This window comes from Halichoeres trimaculatus, unplaced genomic scaffold, assembly GCF_033239565.1.
Source record: "Halichoeres trimaculatus isolate MK-OKI-2021-1 unplaced genomic scaffold, fHalTri1.1 fHalTri1_scaffold_1, whole genome shotgun sequence".
NCBI classification, from domain to species: domain Eukaryota; kingdom Metazoa; phylum Chordata; class Actinopteri; order Labriformes; family Labridae; genus Halichoeres; species Halichoeres trimaculatus.
In genome coordinates this window covers 23,916,162-23,937,695 of record NW_027437179.1, presented here as the reverse complement: position 1 = coordinate 23,937,695, position 21,534 = coordinate 23,916,162, and the positions used below count along the sequence as shown (strand labels likewise).

At 40.0% G+C, this 21,534-nt stretch overlaps 1 protein-coding gene across 1 annotated transcript in view; it reads right to left on the bottom strand.

Annotated features, from left to right (window-relative positions):
- The window catches only part of dip2bb (disco-interacting protein 2 homolog Bb), a 41,000-nt gene that overhangs the window by 15,380 nt on the left and 4,086 nt on the right, over positions 1-21,534 (bottom strand). The window contains exons 2-13 of the mRNA XM_074674535.1: positions 8,409-8,480; positions 7,528-7,680; positions 3,927-4,052; positions 3,488-3,814; positions 3,123-3,269; positions 2,934-2,951; positions 2,407-2,526; positions 2,000-2,197; positions 1,775-1,866; positions 550-660; positions 339-462; positions 33-142 (exon numbers count right to left, since the gene is read on the bottom strand). Of these exons, the coding sequence (XP_074530636.1) occupies positions 33-142; positions 339-462; positions 550-660; positions 1,775-1,866; positions 2,000-2,197; positions 2,407-2,526; positions 2,934-2,951; positions 3,123-3,269; positions 3,488-3,814; positions 3,927-4,052; positions 7,528-7,680; positions 8,409-8,480 (1,598 nt within the window). The remainder of the gene's footprint in view (positions 1-32; positions 143-338; positions 463-549; positions 661-1,774; positions 1,867-1,999; positions 2,198-2,406; positions 2,527-2,933; positions 2,952-3,122; positions 3,270-3,487; positions 3,815-3,926; positions 4,053-7,527; positions 7,681-8,408; positions 8,481-21,534) is intronic.

Genomic DNA, 21,534 nt, shown 5'->3' with positions numbered 1-21,534 from the left:
GAATGTATGTGGCAGACATGGTGGTGAGTTACCTCAATATAAGCAGGATCAGTGTTGGCGGTTGGGATGTGTGGCTGCCAGTCTTTGGATGGCTTGGTTAGGTATTTTGAGTCAGTGACTACCCACTTCATTCGAGGCCAGCCTATCAGAGAAGAGAACTACATGAACTGATACCTAACAGTACAAAACCAACAGTGTTCAAAGTTAAACTTTCTGTGGGCAAACAGCTGATGATGAACTGGAATCATTCACTTTTCATAGAACAAAATTTATGTTTTATTAATATAGCAAGCACATCTTTCAACAAGGGATGTTCAATAATTTCAGACCTCACTGACCTTTAAACTGCATTATTTCCCCTGTTGGTGTCTTGGGTAAACCTTTGAGACAGATCTCACTGGTCAGAGCCAGACCCACACCGCAGCTACCGAGCAAAAAACCCACCTGGCTGATACCTGCATCCTGACAACATCACACACAAAAACACACCCATAGTTAAAAATATATCTAAATTCAAACAACATACATGTCTCATGAGGCTTTTCTTACCTTACGTGACAAAGGAACTTCAATGGGTACAGGAATCACTTCAGCCAGGAGGCAGCCATAGAAAGCCACCCAGAACATTCCAGGGTCACTGTTGGGGTAGACAAGGGCCACCTGCCAAGACAATCAAATTGAATTCAGCAACATTTAAAGGATAAATTTAGAGCTAACTAGCAAGCAAACTAATTTTATAACAACCGATGCTGTTGGTAAAATGTCACATATTTAATTATATTTGCAACAATTGATTTTGGTGCAGCTACCATGCGTTAAAGTAACTACCACAGAATCATATTTAGCTTATGCTTATGCTAGCTGAATGCTCACTTCAGCACTTTAAATAATTTCAGGAAAACTGTTGCCTTGTGTTGCCAAATGTTGGTCTAACACAATAGCATTCTCACATATGTTTATCTCAACTGACCATGAAGCCCAGCTGAGGCTGATGGGAATGTTTCTGGTCAGCCAGTTTTGTGACAATCCCCTCCAGATGCTTCCAGTCTGAACCAAAGAGGTTGACTAAATAGTCTCAACCATAAACTGTAAAAAAAATGGACATCATCTTGCTCTACTTGAAGTGAGGTTGCCACAAAAGCTACTCCCCCTGGTGGCTGGCTGCAGTATAGGTAAAAAAAATCTTACTCTCCGGTCATTCCAGATGGGCTGTGGTCAAACTTTAAAAAATTAATACACCTCGTAGAAATGTTTCTCACAACCGATTGTTGTGGTGATTTGAAGATAGCATTTGGCTGCCTTTTATTCAAGTCCTCTTTTTCTGAAAACTTTCGTTTTCGTTAGTTATACAAGGTTAAAAACCTTATAAAAAATATATATATTTTTGTCACCCAGCTCCACCCAGATTCTCCCAGAATCCCTCACAGTCTCTACTGCACAGACTCTGGCTGCACAACCGCTTCAATGGCTGCGCCTGTGACGGGGGTATTCTGGCTTCAAAACCATACAATGATAAATGGTGGAGCCACGCCGTCCACTCTGTAAACAGTCTATGGTCTCAACACATTTAGATTTATGATGCTAAATGTGTGTCATATCTTAGTTTTCAGAGACCAGGAATGATAGGTGACCTAGGCTATAATCAAAGGGCTACTGCACCATAATGCAGCAAACCTACAAAGTCTTGCATACCTCTGAACTCAGTGAACCCAACACGGTGACATCACACAGGGTACATATGGTTGTGCGTGATTTTTGTCACTAGCTCTCTTACCCTGTCCCCAGGCTTCAGGATTTGCTCATTCTTGGCGCCCAGCTTGTTCAGGAGTGTGTACGCCAGCTTCACACTGCGACTCCACAGCTTCCCTAACAGACAGAAGGTGGAGCAGGGAGGAGGGTACAGGAGAGTGGGCTGTATGTCTTAACACTGCTATAAAAACTGATTTAAGATAAAGCACACATAATCATTTTTTGTTACATATTAACAATCCTGTCTCACCATAAGTCAGTGTGTAGAGAGGTTTGCCAGTGATGTCAAGAGCAGTGAGTGCAGGGCTTTTCCCCTGAGTAGCCCCCCATCGAGCCAGCGCTGCCTGCAGAGCTGGGGGCCAGTTACTGACCACGCCCAAAGGCTCTCCTTTCACTGGGATGATCTGACGGCCCTCTGGCTTTGGGGTGTTGGGGTCTGGAGTGGGCACTGTGGGATAACAAGGTGCTTTGGGTCAGATTACAGATTCATGTAGAACAAGTGGCTAATTATAAAATAGGATGATCTCATATTAACCATTGTATCTTTTGTCACATCATTAGCGTAAAAAAGTTACTTAATAGACAAAGTTTTCACTTTACAGTGTACTGATGTAAAAAGTTGTGTGTTGGGTGTATTGGGATCATGGATCCTCATACCTTCTACGATCTCCTCGGAGTCATCAGTGAAGAACTCACTGAGAGGCGGCCTCTTTGGCCTCTTCAGGGTGTTGAGCAGCTGCTGGATCTTTGTGGACACTCTACTGCTCACAGGAACTCCTACATCCAAATGACGGGGGAGAGAGTCAGCAGCAAGACAAACATAGAGTCATACACACTGAGATTTGTACATTCAGCTACAAACACATCGTCTTACTATGCTGCTCTTCATCCCAGACACAAGAAAGTTTATTTCACAGATACGTTTCCGTCAGGTTTTCACATTTGTAGGAGTGAGAAGCAGCATTTAGAGGTGGCAACAACACAAGGAAAACAAGGTGAAAACTGGGGAAAAAGGTTGGTTGTTTTGTTGGTTTGGGATCACATGTGCGGATTCATTCTGTGCATATATGTTGTTCGGTAGCATTTATTTCCTCAATCACTCATTACAAACAAGAGGGAGAATAAGGGAACACCAGCATACACAGATAAGGCTCAGGGCATAATAGATGAAGGAGTTTTCTTACTCTGGAAATTACTTCTTCCTACCAGCAGGACAAATAAAAATGTGTGGAGAAAGATCAAGAAGAAAAGAAAGCAGTAAAGTCTAATTAATGAAATGTCATGGTTGGAGATGACACTTATTTGAAGATCTGTGAGTGGAGTCAGCTCCAAGACACACAGACGACTCAAAGGTTATGTGATGTAGCCCCTACCGTCCGCGGTCTCCATCATGCTTGAGCGGCTCTGCCCCCGGCTCATCCCTCGGACCACAGCGTTAGAGGGCAGGTCCACCCGTGGGCCCCGGGATGAAGGGGCCATAGCTGTCACATCTGGAGGGGGAGCACTATTCTCTGAGGGTGCTGTAGAAGGAAGAAGGTAGGGCAGTCTGAGCATATTGATGCTTCAAGTTGTTTTGTAATTTCCAAACTTGGCACTATAAGCTTGCAAGTTCTTAGTTCTTAGTCCTTCTTATAAATTCTTGACAGTGAGCTCTACACAGTTTTCAGAGTGAAGTAAAAAATAGTGGGATTCAGAGATATTTAGGTTATGTCAGTTAAAAATCACCGTAGTGGCTCACCAATGCGACTATGGGCCAGCATGTTTGTGATGGCTGCAGTGTTTGGTTGGTGTTGAGGCTGATACTGCGGCTGATACTGAGGCTGATACTGAGGTTGGTACTGGGGTTTGTACTGTGGCTGAGGCTGAGCATGGCTCTGCGGCTGTGGCTTTGCCTCTCTCTCATGAGACAGGGTGGAGGAAGCCGAGGAGGAGGTGGAGGAACCCTGGACGGTGCGATTGATCCAAGCGTCCGGACTCTGCAGGTTGGGATGAACCACAGGTGGAGGAGCAACCACTGAGGACTGTCGGCGCATGGCTGTCTCGTCTTCAGAACCTGAGGAGGAGTCTGAACAAATAGCAGACTTGTGAGGAATTGCTCAACCTAACTCCTCATGATGAAAACATCTCTGTGCGAGTATTACAACAGTGAAGGTGAACTGTCAGTCCTTTAATCCTACCTGGTGGTGTGCGGGTTTCAATGGGAGATTGCACATAGGTAGAGCGTCGCTTGGTAGGCATAGGAAGCGCCATCTTCTCCTCTTTATGTTTAGCCAAAGCTGCTTGCACTGCTTCAGTGTGTATATCTGGACAGACAGAAAAAAATACACACAGTTTGGGTTGAAGATGTCTTCAAACTGGCAGTTTTCAGATGGTTTAAAGACAGTATGGAACTATACTTATGTTTCCTTTTTTATTTTGACATTTATTGAGGTAAGGTTTTCATCTGATGTTTTTAATTTCAGAGTCCAAAGAGCACAGCTTTCATTTTTGTTGTTAAATTTTACTGTTTCTTTTTCAAACCCTGACCTGACTACCAAATTTTGTTTCATTTTAAATTCTCACAGGATAGGATAAACTTCCTTGAATCCAAGAGGGAATACAAAACAGATAAAAAAAAACATACTTTAAAGACCAACTGCGTGAACGACTATCTAAATGGCCTCTAAAAGGGCACTGTTTTCTAAAAATTCAGCTGTTTTTTTGCTGTGCTAACTCCTTAAGGTCCATGTGTCAAAACAATGAGTGAGAAAGTCAGAAGAGAATCTTTACAGGATGATTGAGTTTTCCCACTGAAACCAAGATGAGAGGAGAAGACCAAGCTGTGTTGGCCCACACTCTTGCCTACACACATGCACACACTAATACATGCAGGCACACTGTCACTTGATGACACCCACGGGCCCATTAAAGAGGACCACAATAACAGCAACACATTCAGACCACATAAGACATGAGCAACAAAAGCCTACAAGCTGACAGATTACATGCATAAACTCTGAGGACACAATTTCTGTTAAAACATCAACGCATTTATAAAAGGCATCAGCATGGCTCATTACACAGCAACAGCAGCGGGGTCCATTATTACATAACTAGCATTCTGCAGATAAATCATCTTCTCTCATAAAGTGCCAACATCCTCCCTCACACAGGAGCGTCAGGAGAGGATGACTCCTTCCACATGTCTGAGAGGATGAGGGCTGCTTCCATGGTAATAAGCACGCTGGGGTGCGTGGAGGCTAGCGGTGTGTTTAACAACAGCTTAAATCATAGCTAATACGTGCTAACAGCTAGAGACCTTAATCCAGTATTATCTGTCATAACTACTTCTTGGTTTACTACTTCTTATCTGAAGAAGAAGAAAAATGTTTACAGCACATGTGTTATTAAAGAGAATGCAGCTTAAAAAAATACAGTTTATGTTTTTTTATGGCTCAAAAGCGTTTATGGGAAGTAACGTGCAGAAAACAATGAAAATTAGATTGTTTTCTGCTTTCCGGCAGCTTATAAATGATAAATACTTGAGCTTTCCAGACACTTGTTTCAGCAGAGTTTTACAATTTTTTTTTCATTAATTATTTGTTCAGGCTGGGTTTCCGGCTGCTCTCAGGCTGTCACTGTCTATTGTCTGAGTAGAATAAGAAAACGATACAACTTTTGAATAAATTGATATCAAATCTGAGCAAATATCAATGGCTTTTGGTTCAGCTAATGTATTTCAGCTTATCTAACTTTCTGCTGTGTCATTTTTGGTCCAATATACTTACAGTAGTAAAAAGTTTTTCGGATTATTATCAAGTTGTAAACATCACATCCGTCTTAAGTATGTTAGCATTATCGGTGTTGCAGTGCAGTATGCTAATGTTAGCTAAGTATTGTTTCCCTGACTGTTTAAATTAAACTAAAGTACTTAAGCTTATGTAGAAACTTAATTTTCTGCTATGTTATATTTTGTCCAATGTGCTTTAGGTAGTTGTAAGATTATTAGTTAGACAAAGGTCAGGTCGTAGGCATGGTGAACACAGCATCTATCAAAAGTGTGTCAGCATTGACATTATTGCAGTGTAGCTAATGTGCATGCTAATGTTAGCGGTGAATTGTTAGCTTAGTGCACTTTGTTTTCTTTTTGCCTCGTTGCTGTCCGATAATTTCTGGGTTAATAAGGTTTTGAGGTGTCTGCCTGTTAAAGGGAAGTTTTTCCTTGCCACTGTAACTTTCTAAATGCTGCAAAGTGCTATACTCATGGTTAGTTAAGATGAGATAAGACTCCTCAGTGACTCCTTATCTTGTCTTGATGTTGGGTTCCTGATAATAAAATTTACATTAACGGGTCTAGGCCTGTTAATGTTTCTGGAAAGTGTCCTGAGATAACTATGTTAAGATTTGGCGCTATACAAATAAAGACTGATTAATTGATAGATTGATTATCTAATGAAAACTCTTGTTTCATTAGATAACTGCACTGGTATTAACCCTGGGTCAGTAAATATAAGCATAAAGTTTAGTGTTGGTTCAAGGCGTTTTGATCACGTTTTTATAAGCCGTAGTTAAAGGTTTAAAAACATCACCTGTCAGTCTTTCCCAGAAGTTGGCATGACTGACAGTAAACATCTGTGTAAAATTAATTAATAATATTAGTTATACAGGAAACTGTTTGCAAAAATTCTTGAACACAAACAAGTTTTTATGCCACTACACTATGTTTGAATAACCTGTCAGAAGTGAAAATTCAAGGAAGTGTGAAAACTTGTCATACAGCATTAACTGACATCACTATTGATGGTGTTAGGCAGAACATTGGTTCTGTTATTTTTGAAAGCTTTGAAGTCAAACTTTTTAACCAATCTCCATATGAACAAAGAATCCAGCGGATAGCAAACTGCTCATCATATTCCCATGTGTATTCAGCCAGTTAGTCTTACAAACTTAAATTCTGCACTACTTTGTTAAACCAGAAGACAAAGCACAACTACCCTGCCTCAGCTCTTTGAATTTACGCTCTTATCTTTCCTATTTCCCAAACTCAATTCTGCCTTGACTCTATTTTTGCAGCCCTAATCCTCTGCGTCGAATCATCCTCCCCAATCTCCTTCCGAATCCCTCTATCAGATAAAAATATTCAGTTTCTGGTCAGATTTTCTGTGACAAAGAAGCATTTTCCTGCAAACTCTGGCCTCACAGACTATCTTGGGATGAGTCAGCATGATATTTCGCTTACTGGAGTGTGAGGGTGTTTCATATGAGAGGCAAGAAATGTTGGAAAGACATTCAGAGAGCGACAGTCTGGCTGCCTCCAAATATGCTCTGTGCTCTTTCACCTCTACTCTACTCCTCTGTTTTCTTTTATCCTCAGAAGGGTTAGGTTTTCCCCCACACATCAGTATTCCCTCTGTTCTCTTCACACATAGCCAGGCAGTGACATCACTCTGCTTTTACTGAGTAGGGGTCCCCACTTAGGGGCTCCCCAGCTGCAGGGCTGCACTGTCGTTTCTATCAGCCCCTAAACACACACACACACACACACACACACACACACACACACACACACACACACACACACACACACACACACACACACACACACACACACACACACACACACATTTGAACTTGTAACTAACTGGTCCCTTTGAAACAGCCCAGTGTCTGGCTCAACAAGTGACACTAATGTATGCAAGTTTGAGAGCTGCAGGGGTACTAGGTTAAAAATGTTTGCCCTCAGTGATAGGTGCAATGAAGAGATGTAGAGTGCCTGATGTCAAGCATTGAAGTTCTTACCTGATCTGTAGCGGTCATCCCTGGTTCCTCCGCCCCGATGTGTCCTGCGGGAGCGTCGTTCCCGGTAACGGGATGAGCTGGAGGGGGGAGGGGCATGGCTGGAGGAGGAACTGGGAGCGGGAGGCTGCACGTCATTCTGACGAGGCGGCTCCACTAACACATAAACAAAACAAATATGCGTTGAAAAAAAGGATGCTAATAGTTATAGAAAATACCATAGCTTTCATCACAAACACATTAGGCTTGCATGCACACAAGGTCAGAGGTGACACCTGAAACCGCATCAAAAACTGCCACGATAAATAAAGTGAGACTTATGTAAAGTCCAACATTCACGTTCACTGCCATATGATGAGCGATGAAAAACCCTTTCTGTCCATCTTGGACAGAGTCTGTGACTCTTGGTTTAACTAGCCATCCACTTCTCCAACAGTTAACAATTTGCCGTTACGTGTCCTGCATCATTTGAGTGTCAAGTGGCTATTAGCTGAGACATGCTGCCACTAGGAGGCAGTGTTAAGTATAATCAGACCAGTGTTTACAGAGTGAAATATTTCCTGTGATCTACATCTGGTGTATATTTTAAACAATCATGCTTCAATGCAGTCATGTTTCAGACATTTTATGAGCTTTGAAGCTCTCTACAACCTTCAACGCCATCTACCTTTCTCTATGCTAAAAATCATGCATGGGGAAACAAACCTTATAAGACAATTTGAGAACATTAAACGTGACATAAATTTCATAATATAGAAGTGATATATTTAAATTTTGATTTTATGAAATCAAAGTTATGTTTCTTTTTTCAGTGAGTTTAAGGGGCAAATCTCAAAGTCTGGGTTGTGTTTTTGTCAGCAAAAGAAGGCATGCAGGCATCTTACCTGGTGTATGGATGATGTAAGGAGCCAGAAGCTTGGTCCTTTTCTTCTCATAGCCTTTCTGTGTAATGTCACCTGGAAAAAGAAAAGAGGGACTCTAATTACAGGTTCATTATCACATTAAGTCACATCAGCTCAAACTTGTTTCGTTTACATTATCAGCTGCACACATTTTATGATAACTGATGCTTAATTGAGAGCTACATAATAGGACTGAACCAAGTGATAAACATCTGTTTGTGATACAACTGAACATTTCTGTCCACTGTCTGATCAGGTCTTTCCCCATCTTCCAAAGCAAGACTTGTGAAAAAGCAACAAAGAGGAAAGAGACAAGTAAACTGAGAAGATGGAAAACACAGATGGATGCACACTGTGCTGCAGTAATCTCCAGAGATGGCTGAGGGCGTAGGAGATGTGGCTCTGCTCCAACTTCAAGATGACACGAAGGGAAAAACAAAACAGAACTAAATTTGGAAACATAAGGAAGCGTGGGCGAGAGATTTCAGAGATGATTCAGAGCTGCTGGGAGAAAACATAGATTCATAACAGCAATGAAGATAAGGAAAGGACGTGGTGGTAGAGATGAGTTACAGTGTATCCGGTGCACAGAAAAAAGCAGTCACAAGTGCATGAGGAGCAAAATGACCCTTCAAAAACTTTCTTGCTTCACTCCACCAGACACAACACAAGCTGGTGCTTCAATGATACACCAATTCCTTCGCCAAACTCCTCTGGGGGTACCAGCTGTCAGATTTACAGAGAGCGTGTCAAGATGAAGTGATTCATTCAGGGATTCCCATCTAACCTTTGTGAACCTGTCCCATTTGAGCAAAATCTGTCTCATGTGTTGAAGCATCTCCCGGGCCAACATCAGAAAGAAAGTTAGTGCTGTGATAGTAAAGCTACTCATTTGAGGTAAATACTGGAAAATCTACTGATCTTCCAAACAAGTCTTGCTAATCTTGGGTGTTTTTAGAGGTTGTACAACCTTATGTGTTTTTCACTCAAAGATTACTGTTTTGTCATTATAAACAGACAACAATTAACAGTCCTAAACTATCAATAAACATCAAGTTGATTTATGATGAACTGAGCAATGCTATTGTTTCATGCCTCCGATAATCTTTTTGTGGCTAAGAAGAGTAAACATGCTGCAAAAGCCAGAAGCATTTCTATTGGGGGAAGCATGCTGCAACCCCAGTAATAAAGCCAATTCCCAACCCGGCAACACACATTCACAACAAATGAAAAAATGCTGCAAGAAGCCAAAATAATAACAACCTTTGAGTTTTCACAGGAATTATTATCATGCAAAGTCAGAATAAACAAACTCAGATAATAATTGAAGCAGAAAAATGCCAGAGAAGCTTGGAGACTGTTTCACGATGAGTGTTTATCAGGGTTTTTGTTGAATTCATTTTCTCAGTTTTTGTTTCTGGATTGAATTTATTCATTTTGTTGCAGTCAATCTAAGAGGCTTATTTTACAACAAACTTGAAACCAGTACAATAAAAATGTAGGGGAATCATATAACTTAAGAACTTAACACAAAAATCAAATTCTAAATGTGTAGTGTTCAATCAGCTAAGCTTTAATTAGAATTTCTTTACATACGTCTTTATTTTACAATATAGAAATACATATATAAAAAATGTACAATTTCAGATTTATATCTTGTAAACTCATATTTATATATGATGTTTGATGGCCCTACAGGAGCACCCTAAATTCTTTATACCTTCACAGTGAAATGACAATGAAGGCAATTCTATTCTATTCTGTTTTGTTCTATTCTATTCTATTCTATTCTATTTTTATTTGGGTCAGACAGTTTAGCTTTATTATTTCAAACTGCAAATTTACACTCTTCATTCACCAAACTGCTGACACACTACTGTCAAGCGCACAAAAACGACAGAGCTCATGTTCACAGGACGTCGCTTGGGAGTCTTTTACAACACAATATCTACACCGAGACTGGAGCTCTGAGCAGAAAATGGAAGAAAAGAAAACACGTCCATAAGTAATGCATGAACGGTACAGTTGGCCTCTCTCAGTCACATGATTTATTTTTAGCTCATGTGAACAGGCAGTTTCTCTGCAGAAAAACACAGAGAGAAAGAGCCAATGCAAGAAGGGAGCGATGGAGTCAGCGGTGGGGGAGGGGCTGGCATGGCATTAAATGCAACTTGAAGTAATCGCTGTTCCATCTGGATGATTTGGAATTCATCTGTGTAGTTTTTTATGCTTAAATCATCGGGCTCCAGCTGTAGAAACTGAAGAGTTAAATCTTCAAAAGCAAACAACTAAACTCTGTTTATGCACCAAAATGTTCAGGATGAGCCTTCATGATATGGTAAACATTAGCAGTGTGTGATTCCTTTGTTTAGTACAGTGACGATGATAGAAAGTGAGGTAATTAACACATATAACTGGATGCATATGTTGACTGTAATTTACAGTTCTCATATCTATTTGCTTGTTTTATGTCCCTTCCAGTGTAAGCAACATTAAACAAAAATAAATACAGACAGCTTTCCTTCTGTCACCTCCAGCCAGTTCATGTAAGGTTGGCTGAAAGCTAGCAAGAGGTTAATATCAGGTGTGTAAGTTAATGGGCACTGTTGGCTAACATCAAATATTTTTTTCTTTTTCATTGTAGTGAAGTAACTGTTAGCTCCTTGGGGTAAGAAAAACAACCAACCTGTTCACTATGGTCAAACACAGCATCACATCATCTGCAAATCAACAATGTCACATTGGTTGTCCAGGTGTGACTAATGTTAGCAGACCTAGCAGTACCATCCTTCAGTCCTCCTGGAGTATGTCCAGGAGAACTGAAAAACCACATACACAACAAGCCAAAAAAAAAGACTTTTACAGCATTAAAAAACATATTTACAGCCTCTATCAAAAAATGTTTGGGTCTGAATCTCTATTCTCACAACTGGCACACGTTGTAAGGGGGATAAATTCATTTTCAAACCCAGCACTTTAGAAGATATTAAGATTAAGATCTAAGTTTAACCAATGAGAGGTGGCACCCTATAGCAGTTAGTAAGTAGGCTCAAAGCACACCTCATGAGTCAGCATTTTAAATATCTATAATCACACATTTATTACTCTGTATCAGAAACAGATAAGTGATGTCGCAGAGACTACAATTATATATTACACAGTCTAAGATTATGCATTACTCCTGTTGAGAGGTCCTAGGCCAGTTTAAACAGACGCATCCTATGTAGGACTTTATCCCCACTTTCTAGATCAAAACACTGCCAAACTACACTGTCCTGTGAGATCCCATCTGTCATCTGTTCTTATTTACATTAGCTGAGTGCTGTGGTTGCACAGCCATTAACTGGAGCAACAGCCTTGGTTAGTGGGTGGTGGCTGTGCTACAGCTTTGACACATCAGCATTTTGAACCCTACAATAATTCATTTTACCAACTAATAGTTTTGGTGGTGATGATAATGCCTTTCAATCTTTTAATCATCACAACATGCACCTCTGTAGTTCAGCCATAATACATTGTACTTCTTGTATATTACATCCTGTCATCATATAATAGGGGTGGGTAAAATATTGATGAATTGATGCATCGCAATATTTCCTCGCCCAATTCAACATCGATTCAGCAAAACCCCTGAATCAATTCACCTCCTGGCAAATAGGGGAGGCTGTGGGAGTTGTTCATGTTGTTTGGGCGAGGGCCGCACGAGACCAAACGACAAAAAAATGGCAGCAGCAGCAGCAGCAGTAAAGCCAGCTCCTTCAGCTTTAAATTCTGACGTTTGGGTTGTTTTATTGCTCCAAAGCGTGTGGTGACATAACACGTATGTTCACATAAGCATGAAAATCGAAGCATTTAAATCAATACAGAATCAAATCGATATCGAAGCAAATGGCAACCTAAAGAACTGAAATCGAATTGAATTGGAGGCTCTTAGCAATACCCAGCCCAATAACATAAACTTTATTTTAGGGCTGAACAATTAATCAAATTTAAACCGACATGGCAATGTAGTAGAATGCAATTTTCAAATCGCAAGGGCTGCAATTAGTAAAAAAAAGTTTTAAAGTGCATTTAAGAAGTGCGTTCCAAAAGTTTACGTATTTAAGTAGTTGAGCCAAAACTTTGTTTCTATTTACATTTCTGCACTTTAGTTTGTGTTTTGTTACTGATCAGAGATCAGTAAGATTTTTATACATTTGATATTAATGTTGAGAGTTTCTTTTTCATTTTATAACACAGTGCATTCCACATGCTGACATATTTCAGTGGTTGAGCCAGAGATTTGGTCTTTTTCACATTTCTGCAGTTTATTTGGAGTGACATTCATAGAAGAGAGGATTCATATTTACTTTTTAGATTATTGTTCATACTAGGCCTCTTGTTCTGCAGTGCTTTGTTTCTTCCACTGAGTTTATTTAAGGAAATTAATGATCATTTTATTACACGTCTACAAGGCTTGAAGTTCAATCAATCAGTCAATATACTTCTGTGATTGTAATAGTTAAAGATATGTTATTCATATTAATTCATGCATTAATTCATCTCATTTCATCATAACATGTAGGCTTGGCCTAAAGGAAAGAATTATTTATATTTTGACAGTAACCTTTGTTGTGTTGGTCATACCACAGAACAGTTTTTTGCTTGTGTTATATGAAGAATGTAGAGGATAAACATTCCACCAAAAAATCACATGCTAAATCGCAATAGCAGTATCGTTTCCAAAAAAATCGCAATTAGATTATTTTTCAAAATTGTTCAGCCCTACTTTATTTCATTCTTTTTTTTTTAATTATCAAGAGGATCACTGCTCACAGAGATCCATTGTTTACCTTGTTATGCATCAAAACTGTGTGCAAACTAATTCTGCAGAAAAGCCCATTTTGATCTTGGAATCTAGAAATACATGCCACTTAATACTATACAGGAAATGAAAATACAGCAAAAATGGTGACACAGAATAGAAAGACGTTGATAGAACCCATTTTAATATCTGTTCTCTTGTTGTTATGTGCAGCCTGATCTGTATCTTGCAGGTGAAATGTGATGTCTGCAATGTAGTTACGTTACTGTGTACAACAAGCTGACAATGTAAACGTTTGTAGATATCTGCTTGAGAGGCAGGACACGACCCTGCTGAGGTGATGTGGGGCCTCACTCGTTAACCCACTTTCTCACAGTGACCCACTCTTTCTGTACAAATGGAGGAGGTCATTATCAAACCATTTCACACTTGCTCACACAGCTCACTTCGTTTTTAAAACTTCGAGATCTGTTTTATTTTCTGACAATCCAGTAAGAATAATATCAAACCTCTGCATGCTGATACCCTCTCACTCTCTCCAGCCTGGGATCATTTGAAATGCAGCTAGACCGCTCCCTATCCCCCTCCTTCCACCCCACAGGCGCTCTGTCTGAATAGTAATTAGCCACCGAACTCTATTCTCTTTCCCTACTTTCCTTTCCCTCTCCCTCATCTTGTCTCGCTCGGTTGCTTTCTCAGGAAAACAGCTTAAACACATGTCAAACACCTGCTCACTAAAAAGGATCCAAAACAGGTTGAAATGCTGCAGAGTATACAGGGGCTTCCAGCTGGTATCGCACTAAAAACAGACAACTTCAAGCAAGGTTTGAAGATAAAGAGCTGGAATGTAGGCCACTGTAACAACACCACATGAAGCTTTTTATCAGATCTCAGATTGTGATTCACACAGTCAGTAAAGATGTGGCCACCGGTACAGTAACGGGCAAACATTGCTCAGTCTAAAGAATGTCATAGCTCCCACCCCTGCCCTCCATTTCTGCATGAGCCAATCTGAGTTCAAGTGTGTTACTTTCCTTATATCTGTGGAACAGCACACGCCTATGACAAAGACTACCTACGCTCTCATACACGCCTCATTGAACCCCCAAGAGAAACACAACAAATACTGAAAATATCAGTGACAGCTACAAAGGCAATGTTTGAATTCAATCTAATTTATAAGCTAAAAGCCATTTCCCTCCCACTTTCTCACTCTTTCTTCCACATGTATCCACCCAAATTCCTCTACCTGTGTAGTGTGTGTCATTGTGTACCATGCAGTGCTTGCTATAAAGGCTGGCAGCAGCTGTAGTGAAAGTGGTTTGTCAAGTAAACTTGGTATTGGCGCTAATGATCCACCTCCATGGCATGTTGACAAGTGTGTGTCTAAGCCTGTGCGTACTTGCAGCATGGATGAGCCAACAGTTCAAAGTGCACACAATGCTGCAAGTGAGTAAACAACAAGATTATGCTGCTGAATTTTTGGCTGATATGAAGGGGCTATTGTTCTTCCTAGATTAGCGTGTAAATATGTAACACAATAAAGCAGATACAAGTTGCAACCTATTAATATTAATGATAACTCTTTTTGTTTTAAAAAATAAAGAAGGAATGTTAATATTGGGTGAAAAAAACAACAATACATCAATACTATACTATACTACTAAATTGTTATGGTAGGAGTGGTAGTAGTTCTTTATGCTGGTTGCCATCTGCAATAAAACAGAGGAAAGCACTGAAGCTCACCTTTAGTGTGGTGTGTGGCAACTACTGCAACAAATCACATCAGAAGAGAAGAGTGGAAAGCAAGGTGGTCAAACTGTACTGAAAATTTCCTCACCAGTATGAGGGATTTGGGGATTTCATAAAAAAAGGTGGGGTAAGGTGAGGAACAAACAAAGGTGAGGTGTTTGTTTACACGTGACTAAATAACACGTTTTGTATAATGACATGTGAGTATGCCAGTTGTTTTTAATAGTTAAGTTTTCTTTCCTTAAATAGACAGACAGCATTTTTTACTTCATGTTTCCATAAGTATCACTTGAGGTAAAAATCTGATATCATGTCAGTCAAGATGTACTTACGCATAAAGCGCCAGTACACCTCGTCATAAAAGTCACCTTGTCGGGATTAGATTAAGACCCTTTAATCTAGATCTGACAAGGTGACTTTAACTAAAAAACTTCCAACAAAGTTGGAAAAGTTGTCATATTTGTACAACTCAGCTGATGTGTTTTTTTTGGATGAATACCTGTAGAGTGGCAAATAAATGACTACTGATGTGAGAGCAGATACATGGAATATTTTCACAAAGGCTTATTTCCCAAATAAAAAAAACCATCAAAAAAATCTGTAGTTTGTCATATTGTAGTCCAAACTTAAATCTGTGGAGCTGTGATGCTGTAGACTGTGATGACAATGTTTTGAACCATGGAGTTGTCACATGTTGGAGTATTTTGTTGTGAGTGTCTAGTTTGTTAGTCATGATTTGTCTTTAGTTTGTATTTTGTCTATATCAAAGTTTAAGTTTCTTTTTATTTATTTTTCCTCTTGTTTATTCTTGTCTTGATGTTTTATAGATCAGTCTTTAATGTTTCCTGTTTTATTTTGTACTTTCTTTTCCATCCTCTTTGATCTAGTGGGTGCTATATTCTTGAGTTCCTGTGTATCTCATTGTTGATTTATATTGTGTCTTGTGTTTTTACAGTCTTTGTGTGATCCCTCTCATTCTCTTCACCTGTGTCATTAGTCTGACCTGTTTTTGATTACCCCATTGTCTATCTAGGCCATGTCCATATGTAGCCAGGTATCTGGGAAACCAAATATATTTCTATACATTCAGGCCTGTTGTCCACACAAAACTGCAGCTATACGCCAATTTTGGAAAACTCTTTCGTGTAGACACCGGAAAACAGAGTTTTTGGTTCTCAAACGTCACAGCTGGATGATAGGGGTTCATTCTGATTGGATCGCACAGGTTTAGGTTGGGAAAAACACTGCCAAATGTGGGTTATGGAACCTCACTAATCGATGGATTTGCCCAGTGCGTGTGGACACAATTATTTTTAAATACAAATGAGGGATGGATATTTGTTTTTGAAGATACCTGGCTACGTGTGTTCAAGGCTTGAGTCTCTGTGTTTCTTCTCTTCCTTGACATTTTGTCTGGTCTTCTTGTCTCCATGTCATATTCTTTGCGCCTGCGTTAGTAAGTGTTTTTAGAACTGTTAGGTTTTGTTTATGGTTTTCAACTTCTGGATTTCACTCTGGATTTTGGACCTCTTTTGGATTTTGTTGAATCATTTTTAAGTTCATCTGCACTTGGGTACCCCCTTCTCGTTTTTGCTGCCGACCCTGACAGTAGCTGTAGCACACATGGGATGACAACTTCTTCAGTACCTACCAGACTGTTTTCCTCATTTTATTTTATTATTTTTTTTTTTTAATTAAAATAGTCGTTATAAAATTTTTAAAAAATACAAAAGATATTTGATCCACAAAAGTCCACCTGGCATTGATGCATCTGTCAGCTCTACTCACTTCAGCTTTTCAGACAAGATTGTACCTGTTTGGGATTAGTTTGATTCTCATTCAAGCTGTGATTCTCTGGGATGACTTTGCATTTTTAGGGAAACATCTCTGGGAACATTATAGTTAAAACATGAAATTAAAAAAAATATGAAACTTATTGTTTCACTTAAAGGTAAAAGAATGGCATAAGCATCTCAACAGGCACATGAAACTGAAAAAAGCGCTCATCATTCTCACCATTCTTTAAACACCCATTTTACAAACAAAAGAGGCTACACATGAGCTTACATTGACTCAGACAACTGAAACTGGTATTACAGGCATCTGTGAGTATGGGAGGACTGGGTAACACTAAAGCAAATCAGACATGCACACGCACACACATGTATATACACTTGCAAGCAACTACACACTGAAGTTTCCTGCACAGGTCTCAAATGTTCCTCTCCCTCTCTGGAGACGCAGGCAGGGTGTGGCCAACTCAGGTAACAGAGTGAATCATGTTTCACTCCACGCTCAGGTTCAACTGACATCCAAAGGGAGTGACACACACACATACACACACACACACACACACACACACACACACACACACACACACACACACACACACACACACACACACACACACACACACCACCTTGGGACTTAAAGGGCCAGTCAGTGTAATTAGAGGGGTTACAAAGCAGGCAAGCAGAGGAGAGCATTAAGCAAACTGGAAAAAATTGGTTGTCAGTTAGAAGATCATTTCCACCTCCTGTGTCAACTTTTCCTTCTCTCTGTGAAAACATTAGGACATAGGAGGGTGTTTTTGGGAGCTGACACACTACACTTTACAAAAACGTCAACCCTTGGGTGAAAAGCTGTTGAAAGTGCTACATAGATCCCAACAAGCTCATAGATTAACCCACTGTGTAAACCATGACACCTGTGATCTGTTGCAAACCAACAGGTAAAATGGCATAAACAACATTCAGAGGAACACCACAACACACAGCACTACCAGCGGATGTTTAACATGTGGGAAGAAAAGTGGATTGCACTTCCTGTAAAGTTAAGGGGACCTCCTTTTCATCACTGTCACACAGGGTGAGCTGGTGAGCAGATGCTGCAGTCTATTTAGTTTACTGAAGAAACGTTCAGTGTCCACGTCCACGCTCAATGTCTAAATGTGCCTGAGAAGTGGGCACATGATAGTAACAGACTCAGCACAGTCACACATGAAAGCTAGATTGGAAAAAATAAATTGAAAACATGGGAATGTTTAAAACATTTACCCAGCTTGGAAGCTGGTTTAACAGGGGAGAAACAGTGCTTCAAAAAGTAATAATTCGGATCCATCATGACTCAGACTCATGCTGCTAAAGCGGGATGCTCAGTAAAAAGGATATTTATGTAGTCAGATGATACAACCAGAATAAGAAGACTAATGATGAATTATGTAGGACATTAACCCTTTAAGCCCTGGCTTCTTTTCTTCGAGCTCTGCTAGAAAAATACATAACCAAATTGAAGACTATATCTCTGCATCTATAAGGTCTGTTTCAGTCATTCTAGTGTCATAACAAAGGGAACACTTAGTAAATTTATTCAGAGGTGTCAGTAGTGGTATTTATGTCACCAGCTCAGAGTAACAACTGAAGTACTGAAGTATCATTTAACAGTTTGGTTGAAGTATCACTTGATGGCCTTTGTAGCTGAATTTCTCCTGTTTAATCCAATGAGCGATATGACTGTACATCATGATCTGATTTGTTTTATGCCTTTTGTTGTTGAGCAATTTCAAAGTCCCCCAACTGGAGAACCTAAAGGGTTAAAACCAAGCGGCAACCTCCCGTCTGAGAATATTGGACAATGCAGAAGTGCTAAAATCTACTGTTTCTCGAGTGTTGGCTTGAGGCTGGCTCCGAGAGTACCGGAAGTCACATACACACCAAGCCAAAAAAAGCCATTTTCAAAGCAGAAATTAACCTACATTTACAGCCTGGTTCAAAAAACATCTCCTGTCTGAGTGGCTAATTTTACTACCGGCACCCACCGTATGGGGGGTGAATTTTTTTCTAACTCGGCCATCTGGTGGATATTAAGATTGCGAGGTCCCCCAATAAGAGGCACAGCTGAGGGTCACATGACCGATAGGCGCCCTATGGCTGTACGCGAAGCCCTTGCCACTACCAATATGGCCGCTATAGCTGATGTGCTTCATTTTCCATTTCAGAAAGAGACAGGTGACGTCTGCGAGACTACGCCCATGTTTTATACAGTCTATGGTTAAAACCAAGTAAAAACTGAATTGTCTTCCAGCTTTATTTCCTGACACATTGTTAATGCCTGCCTCTACCCTGAACTAGCTGCTATAAGCTAAGAACAATACTGCTCTTTAATTCAGTCAAAAAACATTCATTTCACATTCATTTTTAAAATTGCCATGTTGTGGACAAGTTGTGACGGGCTCTCAAAGATCTCATGTTCTCTGTTTCAACAGCTTAACAGAGTATTACATTGTATTATGTGTTGCACCAACATATGGCTCATCTAATCTGGAGAGGGTCTGTGGAAAATTCAGGGGAGGGGGGTTAGGGCATCGGGGGCACCAAATGGGCCGTGCCCATAGCAACTGGGTCCATGCAGAGCTGCATGAGGGAACATGAGATGCAAAACCATGGTGAAGATACAGGGCAGCCCTGCGCTACGAGGGTGCTGCTGGCATATTGAATACATCAGGGAGCAGTGGAGGAGGAACAGTGGGGTGAAATAGGGTAGTTGTTTGTTTTTGTGTTAATCTTTTAAACCTGATTATCCAACCAGGACAGAATTATGACAAGAAAAGTAAACATTTGACGGATTTAACTACTTAAACATAGGAATTATTGTATGCTTATGACTTAATTAACTTAATTAGTGTTTAATTCCCCCAGAAAATGTCAGAGCCCCAAATCTTCAAATGTATGGCTCAGATGATATTGATAGAAATGAACACATTGGTACTTGTAATAACTAAGACAGTGGACCCTTGTTGATTTGAATTTCAAAGCTTCATGACACAAAAACAGAACATGTGAGCTTGGTCTGTTGACAGTGAGTAGAAAACTGAATCATCAGCTAAAACTCTGGATGCAATGGCAGTGGAGACTCTCTGGTGTGCACAGTCTGAAGCACGTGCTGTATGCAGTCTGACTGCAGCTCCTCTCACTTGGCACTTTTGAATAATTCAAAGAACTGCACTGTGACCCGACCAGTGCTTACCCTTCTCTGTCATTTTGGTGTGCAGAGTTACTTCTGGTAACACGCTGCAGAAGTCAAACAATAAATACTGAAAAGAAAGCCAGATTCTTAGTTACTACAAGGTTAAACAGAGCTCAACTTTAAAGCCTGCAGAAGCTGTGATCTCCAAGAGTTCTCCGCTATAGCTCAGTGTGGACATGAGAGTAAGTGAGAGTCAGCTTTCCAGCTGACTGTGTTTGCGCTGCAGTCTCATCTAAATTATTGAGCCCTTTTTGTACACAGGCTCCAGTGCACCCTGTTTTAGTGAGTGGGTCTGTGTGCATGATGAAATATGGGTGTTACGTAATTTAAAAATTAAAAAATAAGTCCTGTTGTGTTTGAGTGTGACAAAGGCAGCAGTAGCACAGTCCCCCTCTCTGCCAGTGGCCTGCAGGGCTGGCTGCAGATCAGAGGACAGCTCCTCTGAAACAGTTAATGAGCTTTAAACAGATAAATCAGCTTCCTTCCTGGCCCTGTCAATGCTGCACACATTCAAGAATCACTGGACACGTCAGCACGCCAACACACATGGTAACACATAGTGCATTTTCAGTTCAATGTGATGTCACATAATTTCTTTTTGCAGTCAATGTGCATAAAGAAGGGAAACCCAACAAAAAATATCCTTAGATCCATGTACCCTGAGCTTATATAACATCCCTCTCAACCCAAGTCCACCATTGTTTGTCCAACAAATTATTAAAACATATCAGCGGGCATTAGCCTTCTGCTCTCTGACATTTAACTTTGGAAAACAAACACAGGCTCTGTACTTTTTCTACTCAGGCTACAACTGGAAGATGCTCATTATTTAGGACCTTGAAGATGTTTTCATACTTTTGTGTTTGTGTTTGTTTAGAAAATGCAAGCTTCTTTCTAATTTCCATTATCAATTCAGAATACTTTATTAGCATGACTTTGCATGTATGAAGCAATATTGTCAAAATGTCACTTTCTCACTGCATTTACTTTGATGATTATGTTCCTAAATTCACCAACTCTTTATATTGTTGTTGTTTAAGTGTACGATTTGAAATCTATGGCTTCATATCTTTGCCCTAAATGAACAAGTACAAGGGATTACATCTAACCCTGGCCTGGCAATGCCTCGGGATTCCCCAGGTGAAAAACCTTGCTAGGAAGGGGGATGTCTGCGTCAGCTTGCTCAGACTGGTCCTCCTGTGACCTGATCAAAGATAAGCGGATGAAAATGGATGGATGGCTTAAATCCTTAAAAATGAAAAGCTGAAACTCACTTTTTTTCTTATATGGGTTAACTTCAGATTTTAAATGCTGTCAATTTTAGCTGTAGTTTATCAGATAAGTAATCAATGATTCTTTTGTCAATTACTCAATCAAAAAGTGTTAAAGCTCTAGAGCTCTCATACACATCCCAGCTGTCAAAAGTATGCCCAAATAATGGCACCATTAACTAATTTTTGTGTTTGCATGAAAAAATAATATGCCTCTCTGTTGTGTTATACAGTGTATGACTTTATCTGTCAAGAA